Raw genomic sequence first — 13,797 nt, 5'->3', positions numbered from 1 at the left:
TGAGTGACGCACATATTGGATTTCTTTCTATATTGGGTTTTTCGTTTTCTTTCTTTTATAAGGGATTGCTTTTTCCTTTCATCAGAGAGAAAGGTTTGCCCCCGACCTCCATTAAAGCCACTTTCAGTATCCTTTTGAACACAAAATAAGATAAGAATCCGGAGCTGCTCTTTTCCATAAAATGAAAGCATACTGTGACCAGGAGAACATGACTACTCTATATTTAAAGTTTTGTTATTTATTTATTTTTATATAATCTTAATTCATTTGTATTATTAGTCATTTTATTACATTAAGTTACAGTGAATGAAAATTACAAATATTGCCTTGTCACAAAGCTAAAATAAAATAGATTTTATCATATTTTATGTTATACTAAGCAAATAAATTAAGTAAACAATACGATGAAAATTACGAATTATTTCTATGTTTTTGGCACAAAAATGCATTTAATTGTGTACGAAAAGCATATACTCTCTTTCTCCCGCTCTCTCCTTACAAACACACACACATACAGTGCAGACACTTACACACACAGAAACATACACATGCAACATGTTGTCAGCACTTCTCTGACAATTGTATTAGTTAAACAACTTAAAAGCTACATGACATTTCTTACTAGGGAGGTAATAACGGAGCAGTTGTTGGAGCAGATTAACTTATAGTTTCGCTTTCAGACGCTGCTGCTGAACACTATGAGGGGCCATATAGGCCAGAATTATTGAAAAGCCTCTTACAAACACTAGTGAAACTAAAAACATTGATCAACATTGAAAAACATTTGTATGCGTAACTGAAAAACCTCATACAAAACATTAGTGAAATGCAAAGATCAACCTTAGAGAAATATGTTCTCACACATAACTGAAATGAGAAAAGATTTCACTTCCGTTTAATTTGGCGTATGTCTCACTAATTTGTCAGTGCCGTTAATTTTATATAATTCTTCAATAATAATAGTGATAATAGTCGTCAATTGTTTCTTACTTAATGTTTATTATTTTATGTTTGTAGTTTAGGGTAACTATAATAACCCTGCTGCTTACGACACAAGTTTGGTTAAAATGGTTTTCAGTTTATTTTTTTTTTAAACTACAAATTGAAGAGCATTGAATTGTGGTATACAGTTTTTTTTGCACTGTCCTTTGGTTGTATACAGCACATTTTGTAGAATGTACTCTGTAATCTAGTTATTTCATGCATTAAGGAAATGTGCCTACTGCATTTTTGTAGTAGTAGCTTTCAATTTATAAAACAGGCTTTATTAGTATTAATGTTTTATGTGCATATATAGTATTTTTGGACCCTCTTTAATGGCATACCAACACACAACACCATTTCTCTCTTCAGGTGTAATGCACGTGGTGAGGACCGGAGGATTTTGGGATTGGAGTTGGACAAGGACCATCATGCCCTGTTTGTGGCGTTCTCAAGTTGCGTGATCCGTGTTCCACTCAGTCGCTGTTCTGACTATGGTGATTGCAAAAAGTGAGTGACATGAAACCTATGCCAACAATCATTCTCTTTAAATATGTATTACATCTGAGAGCACTTAAAACAGTATATACAATGCTGTTCCTCTCCTTTAAGTGTCTAATATTATTTTAATCAAGTAAACTCATAAGTGTTACTAACATAGAGTAGTTTAAAACATTTATTGAAGAAGGAACCAGCATCACAAACTCTATTGATGATGCAGTGCCGCAGCTCAGTCCTCAGAGAAATATTTATGACAGCCATGCAGGAATCTTCTGAAAAGTCCTATGTGCTGGATCGCTTTTGATCTATTATAGATCACGTCCTCCATAAGTGCACTGAGAGCGCTGTGTGTTTCCAAAGAAATGCATTCTTAAATGTATTCAAATTTAAACAGATGGATTTCAGAGGGCAAAAAGGTTTTAGCTTGTAGCTTTGTAGCCACAGAGAAGGGTCGTCACTGATGTAGACGTGTTTCCTCCATCACATGCTGCAGTCCTCGAGCCAGCATCACCACATGCTTTGACTACTCGCACACAAATTAGAACCATCTGATTGGCCACAGGCCAAGACACAGCATACAATCCTCTTTTTTTCTAGACAGCTGTAGTTTGAGCAAGCTGATAGACTGTATTTCCTTATAAAATATCTCCAAACCCTATCAGGGATTTTCAGTCCCAATATCCAAAAACTATCCCGATGTCTGAGAAAGCCATTTCTTACGTTTTTACCAATCTGTTAGCTCATGCCTGCTCAGCCTCAGGAGAAACAATCACACGGGATTCTCTGTGGACTTGTGAGAAAACATCTTTTTTTCTCTCTCTCTCTGTTTTTTTTCCTCACTGAATTGTTTTCAAGCACATTGAGTGCTGGATGCAAAAACAGCTGTGTTTGTTTAAATTCAAAGAGGTTTTATGTTGTTTTTTCCTCCTAAAAGAACAAAAGAAATTTGTTGTGGTCGAAGAGCTTTTTTCTTTGAGCCTCCAGTATTCAAAGTTTAACACTGTTTGTGTAATGTCTGTGCATCCATCAAATGTTATTTGCAAAAATAATGTTTTTTAAAAGCTTTCCCCAAACTATCTGGTATTGGTCGGCCAGCAGATAGCCCCGCCCCAAGCTCACACTATTGGTTGAGATACTGTTGCCATGTTCCCAAGACAGAGACACAAGTTTACACTTTTTTCAAGAAAATCAAGCTACAAATGAGTTACTTAGTTATTTATGCATTTTCAAAGAAAATCACACTCCCTGTGTTTACGTATTTCCTGTGGAAACTGGAAGTTTGTGAGGAAAATATCAAAGGGTTTGTGAGTGTTTTTTTTATTTTATTTTTATTTTATTTTTATTTTTTGGCTAATGGTTGGCTAACTAATGCTACTTGCTAGTTGGCTGCAGGTGTTATTAGGGGGTGGGACATTCTCATTCTAAAAACATTTTATTGGACAAAAATCTGTGCAGTGCAGGTTGAGTCATCAATATTTTTTTCAGTTCTCTCAGAAGAGAAAGACTTAATTTTATACATGTTTGTCTGGTAAATAGTTTATTTTACACCTTTTTCAATGTAGCAGTAAGTTATTTCTTTATCAGCCGCTTTATCAGTGAACTTTATCAGCCGCTATACTGTAGATAAATAATTTGTGGAATAACAAAGTACAGTGAACAATAAAGTATTGCGCTACAAACAATTGTGCTAATGATTAAACTAATACATTAAAATATAATGACAAATGGCAGTTTTCAATATCAAACCGAATACAGTAACCGACTGTAAACTCAAATCGGCTTTAAACTGTCATTGGCTGACATTGAAAGCTTTGCACAGTCAGTTAAAATTTGACCATATACTCTCTTACTTAAAAATTTATGTGGATATACTATTAAAGTAGTAATTCTGTCCATTTTTAGTAGATCATTAGCATATAGATGACTTAAAACCTAATGGACAGAATAGCTACCCAACTCTATTTTTGCTTTAACTTTTCATTTAAACTGGGATAATGGAAAGAATTTCATAATTTTAACACTTCTAACTTTTAACAATAAATAAAGTGCTAAAACATAGCAACCCACTGGCATAGCATGGGGAAATTAACAACCTGTAAAGAAGAAAAAATAATCGTGACCTCTCTATTTCACTCTGACTGTAGTGACCTCACCCATGCTTTTTTGTCTTTTCTGTCTTTCACTTTCTCTCTGTCTCTCTCTCTCTATTTCTTGAAGTGACTCACCAGCTCTGCCATGTATCTGAGTCTCAGTTGGCCTCTGGCAAATATAACACACCTGTCAATCATGCAACACAAATACACACACAAACACACACACCTGACTATACAGCAGACAGTTTCTCTCTTTCATTTTTTCCCCTCTCGGTCTGACTGAGTGTCTGACCAGGAAGAGGCTATAATGCTTTGTTATGGAGATGCTATGTCTGGCTGTCCCTTCCAGCTTGTCACATACACTTGGAGAGAGAGGGGGGGAAAGGGAAATTGGGGGTATGAAGACAGTGAGTGAGGAAAACACACATAGCCTTTCCAGCACATGTGGTATGAGTTAACTGTGTGTGTGTGTGTGTTTTAGGAGCTGTCTGTCCTCGCGAGACCCTTACTGCATCTGGCTGAGCGTGGGGAACTGTGCCTCAGTGGCGCCGGGATTCAAGTGAGTTAAATCTACATCACATGAACGTTCTATTAGTCCTGCCACAGTAAACTCATTTACGGTTCATTAGAAAGAAGAAGCTACACAGCTACTGATTCGTGATTCTAATTCGTGACACGTTTTCTAAAAGTTGTTCTAAAAACTGTTTTGACTTTGCATGGCTTTCTATACATCTCCTGTGTGAGACGCGGGTGCACCAATCATATTTGTCCACCTAAAAAAATGCACTTAATATGGATCTTCTCTGAATTGAGCTTCTATATTTCTCTAATATTTTGAATGAATAACGCAGCAGCAGCAGCATGTCTCATGGGCTAGAATAGACTAATAAAACATTCAAATGCAACAATGTCACTTACATCATCATTATTTTTAACATGCTATTGCTGATCGGCATGTTTATCTACACACTGTGACCGGTTAATGAATTCCGTTATTTTATTTAGCTGAATGAATTTAATTTAATGACCGTTTAGGCACTTTCTCTGTAACCTTGTCACAGTTTTTAATGATATTTTCTGGCCATAAACTCGATTATTGGTTTTTAATGTCCTTTAATGTGTCCTAATGTGAGTATTGATCTCTATAAATTGACACGGGGAATCATTTTATCTTGAACTCATGAAAATTAGTACATAAACAACAGATTTCCAGACCGCTGCCAACTAAATGGACAGAACTTGTTGAGAGTGCTTTTCAGTGTCCCAGAAGAGCTTTGGTGCACTCCAGCATTCAATTATATGCTTCCATAGCCAAACTTATGACAGAGTCATAAATCTTATGCTGTCAGATGCCATAAAGTCTTCTATAATCATACAGCGCATTTGAATTATTAAGAGCTCTAGAAACTTGGCTAAAATCTAGAATTCTGGTTTCTGTCATAGGAACCAGATGCAACAGCACTCAAAATGTAGAACTGATATAGATCGAATGATAGAATGTTTTAAAGTTTATCAATAATACTTTAAACATACAATAAACCAGGACAGTTACAACACAAATCAAGTACTCTTTCATTCAAAAGTTAGTTTGTCAGTTTATAATTTTTTTTAAAGAAATGAATGCTTTTATTCATCAAGTGTGCATTAAATTGACCAGAAGTGACTGTAAAAACATATAAAATGTTACAAATGAAAATGATTATGTGACATTGAAGAATAAAGTAATGGCTGCTGAAAATTCACCTTTGCCATCACAGGAGTCAATTACATTTTTTAAATATGTTAATATAGAAAATGGTTATTTTAAAAGGTAAATCACTTACTGACCTAAAACTTTTGATCGTTAGTGTAAACAGGCTGTTCTTCATCACTGGGCTGTTGTTAATTAAATGGAGTTAAATGAGTCTTGTTTTCACATCCCAGATAATTGAACTATTTGTTTGGTAGTGGGGCGCATTTACATGCATTTTATTTTGTGATTTCACTACATTGATTAACTTGACCTGCTCTGATTGCCATTATGAACTTGGAGTCCATCAGTTCTTCTTGCAATCAGACCATCGGATGCTTATTGCCTGCAAAAATGCATTATGGTGCTGAAATCATTATGTCCAAATTGTTGGTTGGAGTCATTTACAGGAGTCACATGAATAAGGTGGCCCCTTCTGGTGGGCTTTTGCCCTTCATAAGCTGAAAAAAAGCCTGTCGTGCTGACTTTAATCTGGCGACATGAAACTTAATAGAAGCAGAACAAGAAAAAAGACCAGAGAAAGCTCCAAAGTGTGTTTAAATGCTAATCAGCATCTAATGAAATTCTGCAAGACTGAGAGGGTGACATGTAAGAAAAGAGGGCAATAGATGTACGATGGTAATACCCTGACTTTCTCATTTTTAGAACAGCTCTGCGGCTTGTTTTTTGCAGCATACTGTGGATAGGAGAATATGAAGAAAAATGTGACTTTATTATCTTGTAGGATATTTTCTCTGCGTGTTCTCCTTTTCCCTATCCGCTCTCTCCCAGGGGCAATTTAATCTCCATGTGATGAGACAGAGTGTTTGTGCTAATGTGTGAGTGTGTTGGCCATTTCAGGTATAATGAAAAAGCATGCATCTCAGAGGGATATTGATGTTCAGATATTATGCACCTGCAAGATCCCAATTTACCACTTTATGCAGGAGATTATTTTTCTCTCTTGTCCTTCCATTTATCCTTCCATATGAGATGAAGTCATCCCTGCTCTCTCAGTCTTTCCCTTTCGTTCTGTCTCTCTCTCTCTCTCTCTCTCCTCTCTCAGGTTAATGGAAATAAGGACTTTAAATCATGTCAGGTAGAGAGGGCGGATTCTCAGATAGATTGAATATGCAGGGCAGGGTGAGGCAGGAGCACGGCAGGTGCCTCGGCAGGGCTGAAATGGGATGCCAGTGTTAGATGAAAAGTTATGTGTTTTTACACAAGCTTGTTTTTTCTCTTAAATCTTTTTTATTTTTTAGCCATTATTCTATATTTTTCCCCACCAAAAAATGGATTCCATTCAGATCAAATATACTCCAAATTAAATCAAGTCTGACAAAATATTTAAGAGGGAATTCAGTTTATGCATATATTTAAATTGTAGAGACATGTTGTTTAAAAATGTAATAAATGGCATTCATTTTAAAGTACTATAATTAAAAATAGGAACAATTTTCATTCAGAAATTGTCACAATTACAGTAAACAAAGGATTAAACTGTTGAATGACTGAAATTGTATTTTCTTTTAAAACATACTCCAATAATCTTTTTTTTTTTCATTTTAAAACATTGAATTTTACAGTGTGATACTCCCTTAAGCTCATATACAGTAGCTTCGCCGAATGAATTGCATCAGGGACCTCAATTTATTGTAAACTAATTTACATAAACAAAGACACCTTTGACCTGAAATTAATGACAATAATTATGCACCAATAATTATGTCTGCGCACTTAGCACCTGTACTGAATTGCAAGGAGTGTAATGGATAACTTGCACGTTTTTGTACTGAAATGCCACACACAGTGTGTTTTTGGACAAAAGTGGCATGTAGTGATTTTGGCGAATCCTGATTTTGGATTCAGGTACAGAGTTGTGTGCTCCATTAGACCACAGCCCTCTGATCTAATCACGTCTCCATGGTAACACGGAGAGGAAGCAGAAGCCGACAGAAGGCATTATGCGTCTGTGTGTGCGAGATGTCACTCAGGTGCTCGGCAGTGAGCGGCAATGACTCGCTCGCTTCTGTGATGCCATGAGCAGCCGAACATTGCAGTCGCTCAGAGCAGAGCAGTGTCACTGTGGTTACGCTTGCATGAGTCACCAACGTCCGTCTCAGTAAACATATATTCTCTTAAAATTGTACTTAATATGCTGTTTTGCCCAAATACTCATTATCTTCATACAAAGGTTCTAACATCTGAAATCGGCTCAAAACTGAAGGCGCTTCTATTTATTGAGACTTGTGCACTTGAATGCATAGAACTCCCCGTAGCTTGTTCCACTCATTTGACATATGAACACATTAATTATATACGTGCACGTTAAATTCATTCAGCGTTTAACATTTGGTGCTATATATATGTGCTATTATTTTAAATGATGTGTGAAACAACATAGTTGTATGTCCATATATTTAATAAATAATACAGAAATAATTAATAGATTTATATTTGTATGTATATGTTTATACATATTTTTAGCAGCGTTGAAGCCTATTTTTGTTTTTTTTTTGTTTTTTACATATATATATATATATATATATATATATATATATATATGCACTATTTTTCAGTAAATATTTGTGGAAAACAGCCCACGTCATCGTGGCACCCAAAGCGTCATGGACGAGATGAGTCAGTCTCCATCTCTCCATGAAACTGGGTTTGTCAGAAAAACATAGACACGTAGTGAATACTTTTTTATTATTATGGCTTAATGTGAGGAATGTTCCTCATGTGAGTCACCAAATGTGTAAAAAAGTAGATAAACTCATCATAATAAATCACCTACGGAGGAAAAAAAAGTTGTTACAAGTAGGTGTACGGTCTAAAAGTTTGATTTTAATCTCTAATATGTTGTAGTTTCTATAAAATTGCTGAATTTACTCTAATTTGGCGCTTAGTTAACTTTACATTTTTGCATATGTATAAATACTGCACGAATACATTTGCATTTGTTTCTCTTCTTATGGCTGCTAAATCACAGCTGTCAGTCATGGTATAGAGGAAGTGTCCTTGTATGTCAGACACTCAAGCTTCAATCAAATTGTAACATGTTATTTCCCTTTACAGTTGCTCGGAGAAGCAACAACAGACTGCTGACAGCACAACTAATTAGAGGGCTCATTCAGGGAGAGGCTCACAAAAGAATGATTGTCACTCTCTTGTCCTCTTTCTCACTCTTTCTCCTGCTTACTCTCTTCTTCTCTCTGTTGTGTTGTTCTCCCTCTCTGTCTCTGTCGCAGGTCTGGATTTGAGCAGTATGTGGAGAGTGGATATCCTGAGTACCCAGACAGCTGTCATGGTGAGTTCCAGACAGTCCGAGCTCCCAGAGATCATAACTCATTCACACCATTATTACATCCCTTCACATTCCTGCTACAACTCCACTTCTGTTCTGAAGACTTCCAGAACCCTAGAACCTTTCTTAAGGAATCTCATGGAACATGTCAGGAACATGTCCGGGTCATGTTTCTCTCCAGGAAGGGAAAGGACAAAAATATATCACATTTTGCACCCTCCTTGAACAGTGCAAGATTTTTGTACATTGTTTTTATGACAGTTAAACAACTCTCCCCAAAATGGCATTTTTTAAATGTTAAATCATATTATCTTTTAATTGATGCTTATTTTAATTGATTATAGTATAATATAATGTACCTTAGCATTCAAAAGAAATTAAGACTTTTAGAAAAGATTTATTAAATTGATAAAAAGTGACAAAGACGGGTGTAATGCATTTTTCTAATAAATGCTGTTTTAAAGATTCCTGTTCATAAGAGAATCATGTACCTTGATTTTCAAAAAACAGCGTTTCAGCTGTGATGATAACCAAATCAGTAAATTAGAATAATTTCTGAAGGATTATTGGACACTGAAGACTGGAGGAATGGCTGCTAAACATTTAGCTTTGACATCAAAGGAATAAATTCCCTTTTAAAATATATTCAAATAGAAATAAGTTATTTTAAATTTGAAAACATAATTCACAATTTTACTTTTTTGAGTATTTTTGTTTGAATGAATGGTGAATTTGAAAGACTGCTTTAAATGTGATGAAATTACTCACATACTGACACAAAAGAACTTAAATCTTAAAATGTATATATATAATTTTTTTTCATATTGAGGTGGACATTTCTTTGATAGATTTTTTTTATTATTATTATTATTGGAATTTATTTTAGGGACCATGTACAATATTAAAATATAAATAATTTTTGATGCATTGTACCAGAGTTGGCCTATGGCCAGTTTTTGTCTTCAGTCCCATATGTAATATACTATATGTAATATGTAATAGAATGTCTTGTGTACATTCCTGTACTGTAATTGCAAAAATTGAAGAAATTAAAGTGATCATCATCGTATAAAACCACTTAACCATAGTAAATTTCTATAATGCATGGCCTTAAATGGCTTATTGCTTTTATGCATCAAAATGGAGGCAAATGCGTTACGTTACTGTAGGAGAACACTGTTTAATAAATAATTTGTTTTATTTATAGTAAAAAAAAAAATACAAATAATTATTCTGCAAAGTAATAAAGTTCATTAGCCTGACGGTAGATCTTCCTGATCTTATTCATCTTTTGTTCTTTCTTTAGATGTCTTGGCCACAACTCGCAAGCAGAACCCTGCAGTGGACTCGGCATACGGTCAGTGCACTAGTTTGACCTCATAAGCCTTAAATTCAGCCATTCAAATTGCTTTAGTAAGTGGTTACACTTTGTCCAGCCTTAATCGATGTCATATTCATATCCATTGACCATTTTAAAGCAGAAAATTTATTTGCCAGCCATTATATTCTGCAAATTTGCGTCTAATATTAAACAATGGACACACATTGCTATATCTGATATAGCTGATCTGTTGGTGTGAATATTACTGTACATGTCTTTTTATATATATATATATATATTTATCAGTTTTCCTTTCACGCACACGTGCATAAATCTTCCTGTTCTGACCTCTGAGCAGATCTTACAACAGCACACAGAGAGGTGATAGTTTCCTAGATCAATAGAGTCTGTTACACAAATGACCCGCAGTGAGTCTGCAGGCTGCAGATCTGGACAGCAGACAGAAATGTCCTGCAGGGCTGTGGGCCGTATCAGAGAGCTCTGAGCCAGAGCTGTAGAGGAACAACTGAAAATCACCATCTGACAAATTAATTTTCTCACTGAGTGGATGTGTGCCGGTATGTCTGTGTGTGTGTGTGAGAGAGAGAAACAGAGGGTGTGTATATTGTGATGGATGGTGCACGTGTATGAAAGATAGTAAGCATATGTGTGTTTTGGAAGGAGAGAGGAAGCATGTGAAAGAGGGAGTGAAAGTGTGCGTGTGGTTGAAGAGAGAAATAAAAAAGTGCAGGGTTTGTTTTTCTTTGTTTGCGAACTGTGTTATATTTCAGACAGTCGTGAACTAATACTAGCTGACAGCTTGGGCTGTGTGTGTGAAAGTGTGTGTTAACATCCCTGCGTGGTGTTGTCTGGTTTTGCTTCTAAAGCGTGCCAGTGGATGGAGTGTGATCTGGGTCAGAGCGTGCAGCTATTGTACCACACACAGTGCACTCTGACTCTCTTTCTCTCTCACACACACACACATCAGAGCTTTCCGTCCTCTGTGGATCATATGAAATATCCAGTATAGCTCTCAAAATCCTTGAATTACCATCAGGATTAGTCACATGAGCAAAGTGGGTTTTGGTAAATAACAACGTTTCCGAGTCACCTGCTTTGTTCTGTTCTGATCTTCAGCTAATCAGTGCCACTGTTTTCTGAGCTGATTATGGTACTAAAATATTTCTAAGTCCATAAAAAATTGAATAATTAAGAAAGAATAGATAAACAAAGAAGGAAAAGTAGATTCATGAAGGTAGAAAGAATAGATTGATAAAGGAAAATAGATTCATGACGGTAGAAAGAATAGATTAATGAAGAAAGAATAGATTCATAAAGGTATAGAAATAATAGATGAATGAAGAAAGAATAGATTCACAAAGAGAGAACAGATTCATGGAGAAAGAATAGATTAAAAATAACTTCATGAAGCAAGAATACATTCATAAAGGTAGAAAGATTTGATTAAGGAAGGAATGCAGTATTAGGGAAGTAAGGAAGAATACATTAATGAAGGAATGTAAAACCTTGGCCCTAAGGAAAGTATAATGCTGTGTTCACACCAAACGCGAATAGAGCATTTGGCGTGAATTATTTCAATGTTAAGTCAATGTAAAGACACGTTATTTGCATCTGCAGGTCTCGTGGCACAAATGAGGCGTTAACGCGGCGCGGTAGACGCAAATTCGCTGTGCGAATTACGCGAATTGAGCATCTGGCGCGATACGTGGGTTACGTGCGAATGGTGCTTTTGTGCATTTATGTGTTTGACGCAAATTCGCGTCTGCCGCCAGAGTTGAAAAATGTTTACTTTGGCGTCAATTCACGCCTCGTTAACCAATCAGGAGCCTGCTTAGGAGTCACTCATTCAACACGGAGGAACGACTGATGTTGTCAGTGAGCAGTCAACCGGAGCTTTATGACACAAATATCACGCACAAGCTCATATTTTAGGAATAAAAAGGACCTCGCTTGGAAGAGTTTGTTGTAAATAAACATTTAACTTTTGAGTCACGTACACGTTTATCGACCCGCAGCCTTCCTGCTGTTTTTTACAACTATTTTCACCCTAATATTGCCTACAGCTACTTTTCGCTAACAAGATAATGTGTTTATTCAGAGGATGTGTGCAGGAAAAAGTGTAAAAGCCCGAATGCTCGATCAACATCAGCCATCTTGCAAACAGACAACCGCATAGCACTTGCCCCTCCCACAAGAAGCGGATTTCACCTCGAACATTAATTTTTGTTTCAAACTCTAGGTGCGTCTATTTCGCTCTCGATGCGCGAATGCATTCAAAATGTCCAAGCGACAAAATAGACGCGGTAGATGGGAATTTGACGCTCTATTCACGTTTGGTGTGAACACCGCATAAAAGTTTAAGAATAAGAATAGAAGGAAAGAGGATGTGAGATGGATCAAAAACAAATAATGAAAGGAGAGAGAGATGATGGGAGTGTGTATTGTGCTGTAGCGTCATGGATGTGTGGTGTGCTGGTCAGAGTGTCCTCTCTGTGAAAGAGCACACATTCATTGAGCTTCCCCATCGCTTCATTCAGTCTCCACAGCTTCTCTTCCAGCCACTGGAAATGACACGGCAGTGCAGCTTCTCACCTCACGCTGAGACAAAGCCTCCCACAGCATCATGGCAGGGTAATTAGAGCTCTACCTGCATCCAAGAGAAGTCATTACATCCTCAGAACTCTCTCCATCTTCCCACTGTGTGATAAAGCCATCCCATTGTGAAAGGTCGATGAAAATTCCCACAATGCACCACTGTTTTCCGACAGCTCTTTTCTTCCTGCACCTTTTTAATAGAATGAAAACGGAATGATAATAAAAGCGTCCCATGTGCCAGAGCGGAGCTCCCCTGTTGATCGGTCACTGTGTGGCACAGATGGCAAGATGACAGGCTTTATTTAGAGCTGGGCAGGCAGAGGATGGGCTCCACGTTTGGCCCCAGACAACCGGCTGCTGCTGATGAGGACTGTGTGCCGCTACATTAAGCATTAGTCCTGTGATGGAGTATTTCACAGCAGCCCGAGCCAAAGGACGCAAAGTCTTTCAGAAAGAGAGCTCCGCAAGGTCATTGGTACTTAAAGTCACCCGCTAAATCTCAGAATCAGACTTATGAGGATATCCTCAAAGTATGTGGTCCGCAAGAATGTTTGGGATCAGCACTTTGTGGGAGAATAGATGGAAAAGGAGAAAGGGACTGTTAAACTGTTCAAATAGAAGCTTCTGTGAAATTAGCTTAGTTCAGATCAAATGTCTCCAAGTTTCGATTCTGCAATACTCTGTGGGCTAGAAATTCATGCGGTGCCACAACAAAACAAAGAAAATGTTATATTGATTTTGCTGCAAGAAGTTTTTTTTTTTGTTTTTTTTTTCGTGAATTGTACTGCACACTTCACATGAACTTTACAACTTCTGAAATCATTTGCTGAGCTATTTAAAGGGATAGTTTGCAAAAAAAATGAAAATTCTATTAAGCTGTATATCATACATACTTTAGTGGGAATGCAAAAGGTGACTTTGGTTTTGTTTGGTTTGTTCAGTGAATGTAAGTGGGGTCCATTGTTGTTTCAGTGTTAATTCAGCCGCATTAATATTCTATTCTATTATTTATTTGAATTACCTTTTTTTTTTTTACATTTTCAGTGTTCGAGTTTTTTTTTTTTTTTTTTTTTTTTATGTGATTTTTAGTATTTTTTTTTTATTACACAAAGAAATGTAAATAATTTTACTTCAATTTAAACATTTAATTCTGTTTAAATTTTTTTTAATATTGTTTTTTTTTCATCTAAAATATATATATATTATTTTATTTCAGCTTTTCTTTTAATTAATAAAAATGATACTTTAA

The 13,797-nt window shown here is 36.3% G+C and overlaps 1 protein-coding gene across 2 annotated transcripts in view; it reads left to right on the top strand.

Annotated features, from left to right (window-relative positions):
* The window catches only part of LOC113059164 (semaphorin-6D-like), a 71,558-nt gene that overhangs the window by 44,453 nt on the left and 13,308 nt on the right, over positions 1-13,797 (top strand). For both annotated transcript variants that reach the window (XM_026227448.1, XM_026227449.1), the window contains 4 exons: positions 1,354-1,491; positions 4,057-4,134; positions 8,556-8,614; positions 9,918-9,968. In XM_026227448.1, the coding sequence (XP_026083233.1) occupies positions 1,354-1,491; positions 4,057-4,134; positions 8,556-8,614; positions 9,918-9,968 (326 nt within the window). The remainder of the gene's footprint in view (positions 1-1,353; positions 1,492-4,056; positions 4,135-8,555; positions 8,615-9,917; positions 9,969-13,797) is intronic.

This window comes from Carassius auratus, chromosome 41, assembly GCF_003368295.1.
Source record: "Carassius auratus strain Wakin chromosome 41, ASM336829v1, whole genome shotgun sequence".
Lineage (NCBI taxonomy): Eukaryota > Metazoa > Chordata > Actinopteri > Cypriniformes > Cyprinidae > Carassius > Carassius auratus.
Note: the sequence above shows the minus strand (reverse complement) of the source record. Positions and strands in the feature narration are given on the sequence as shown.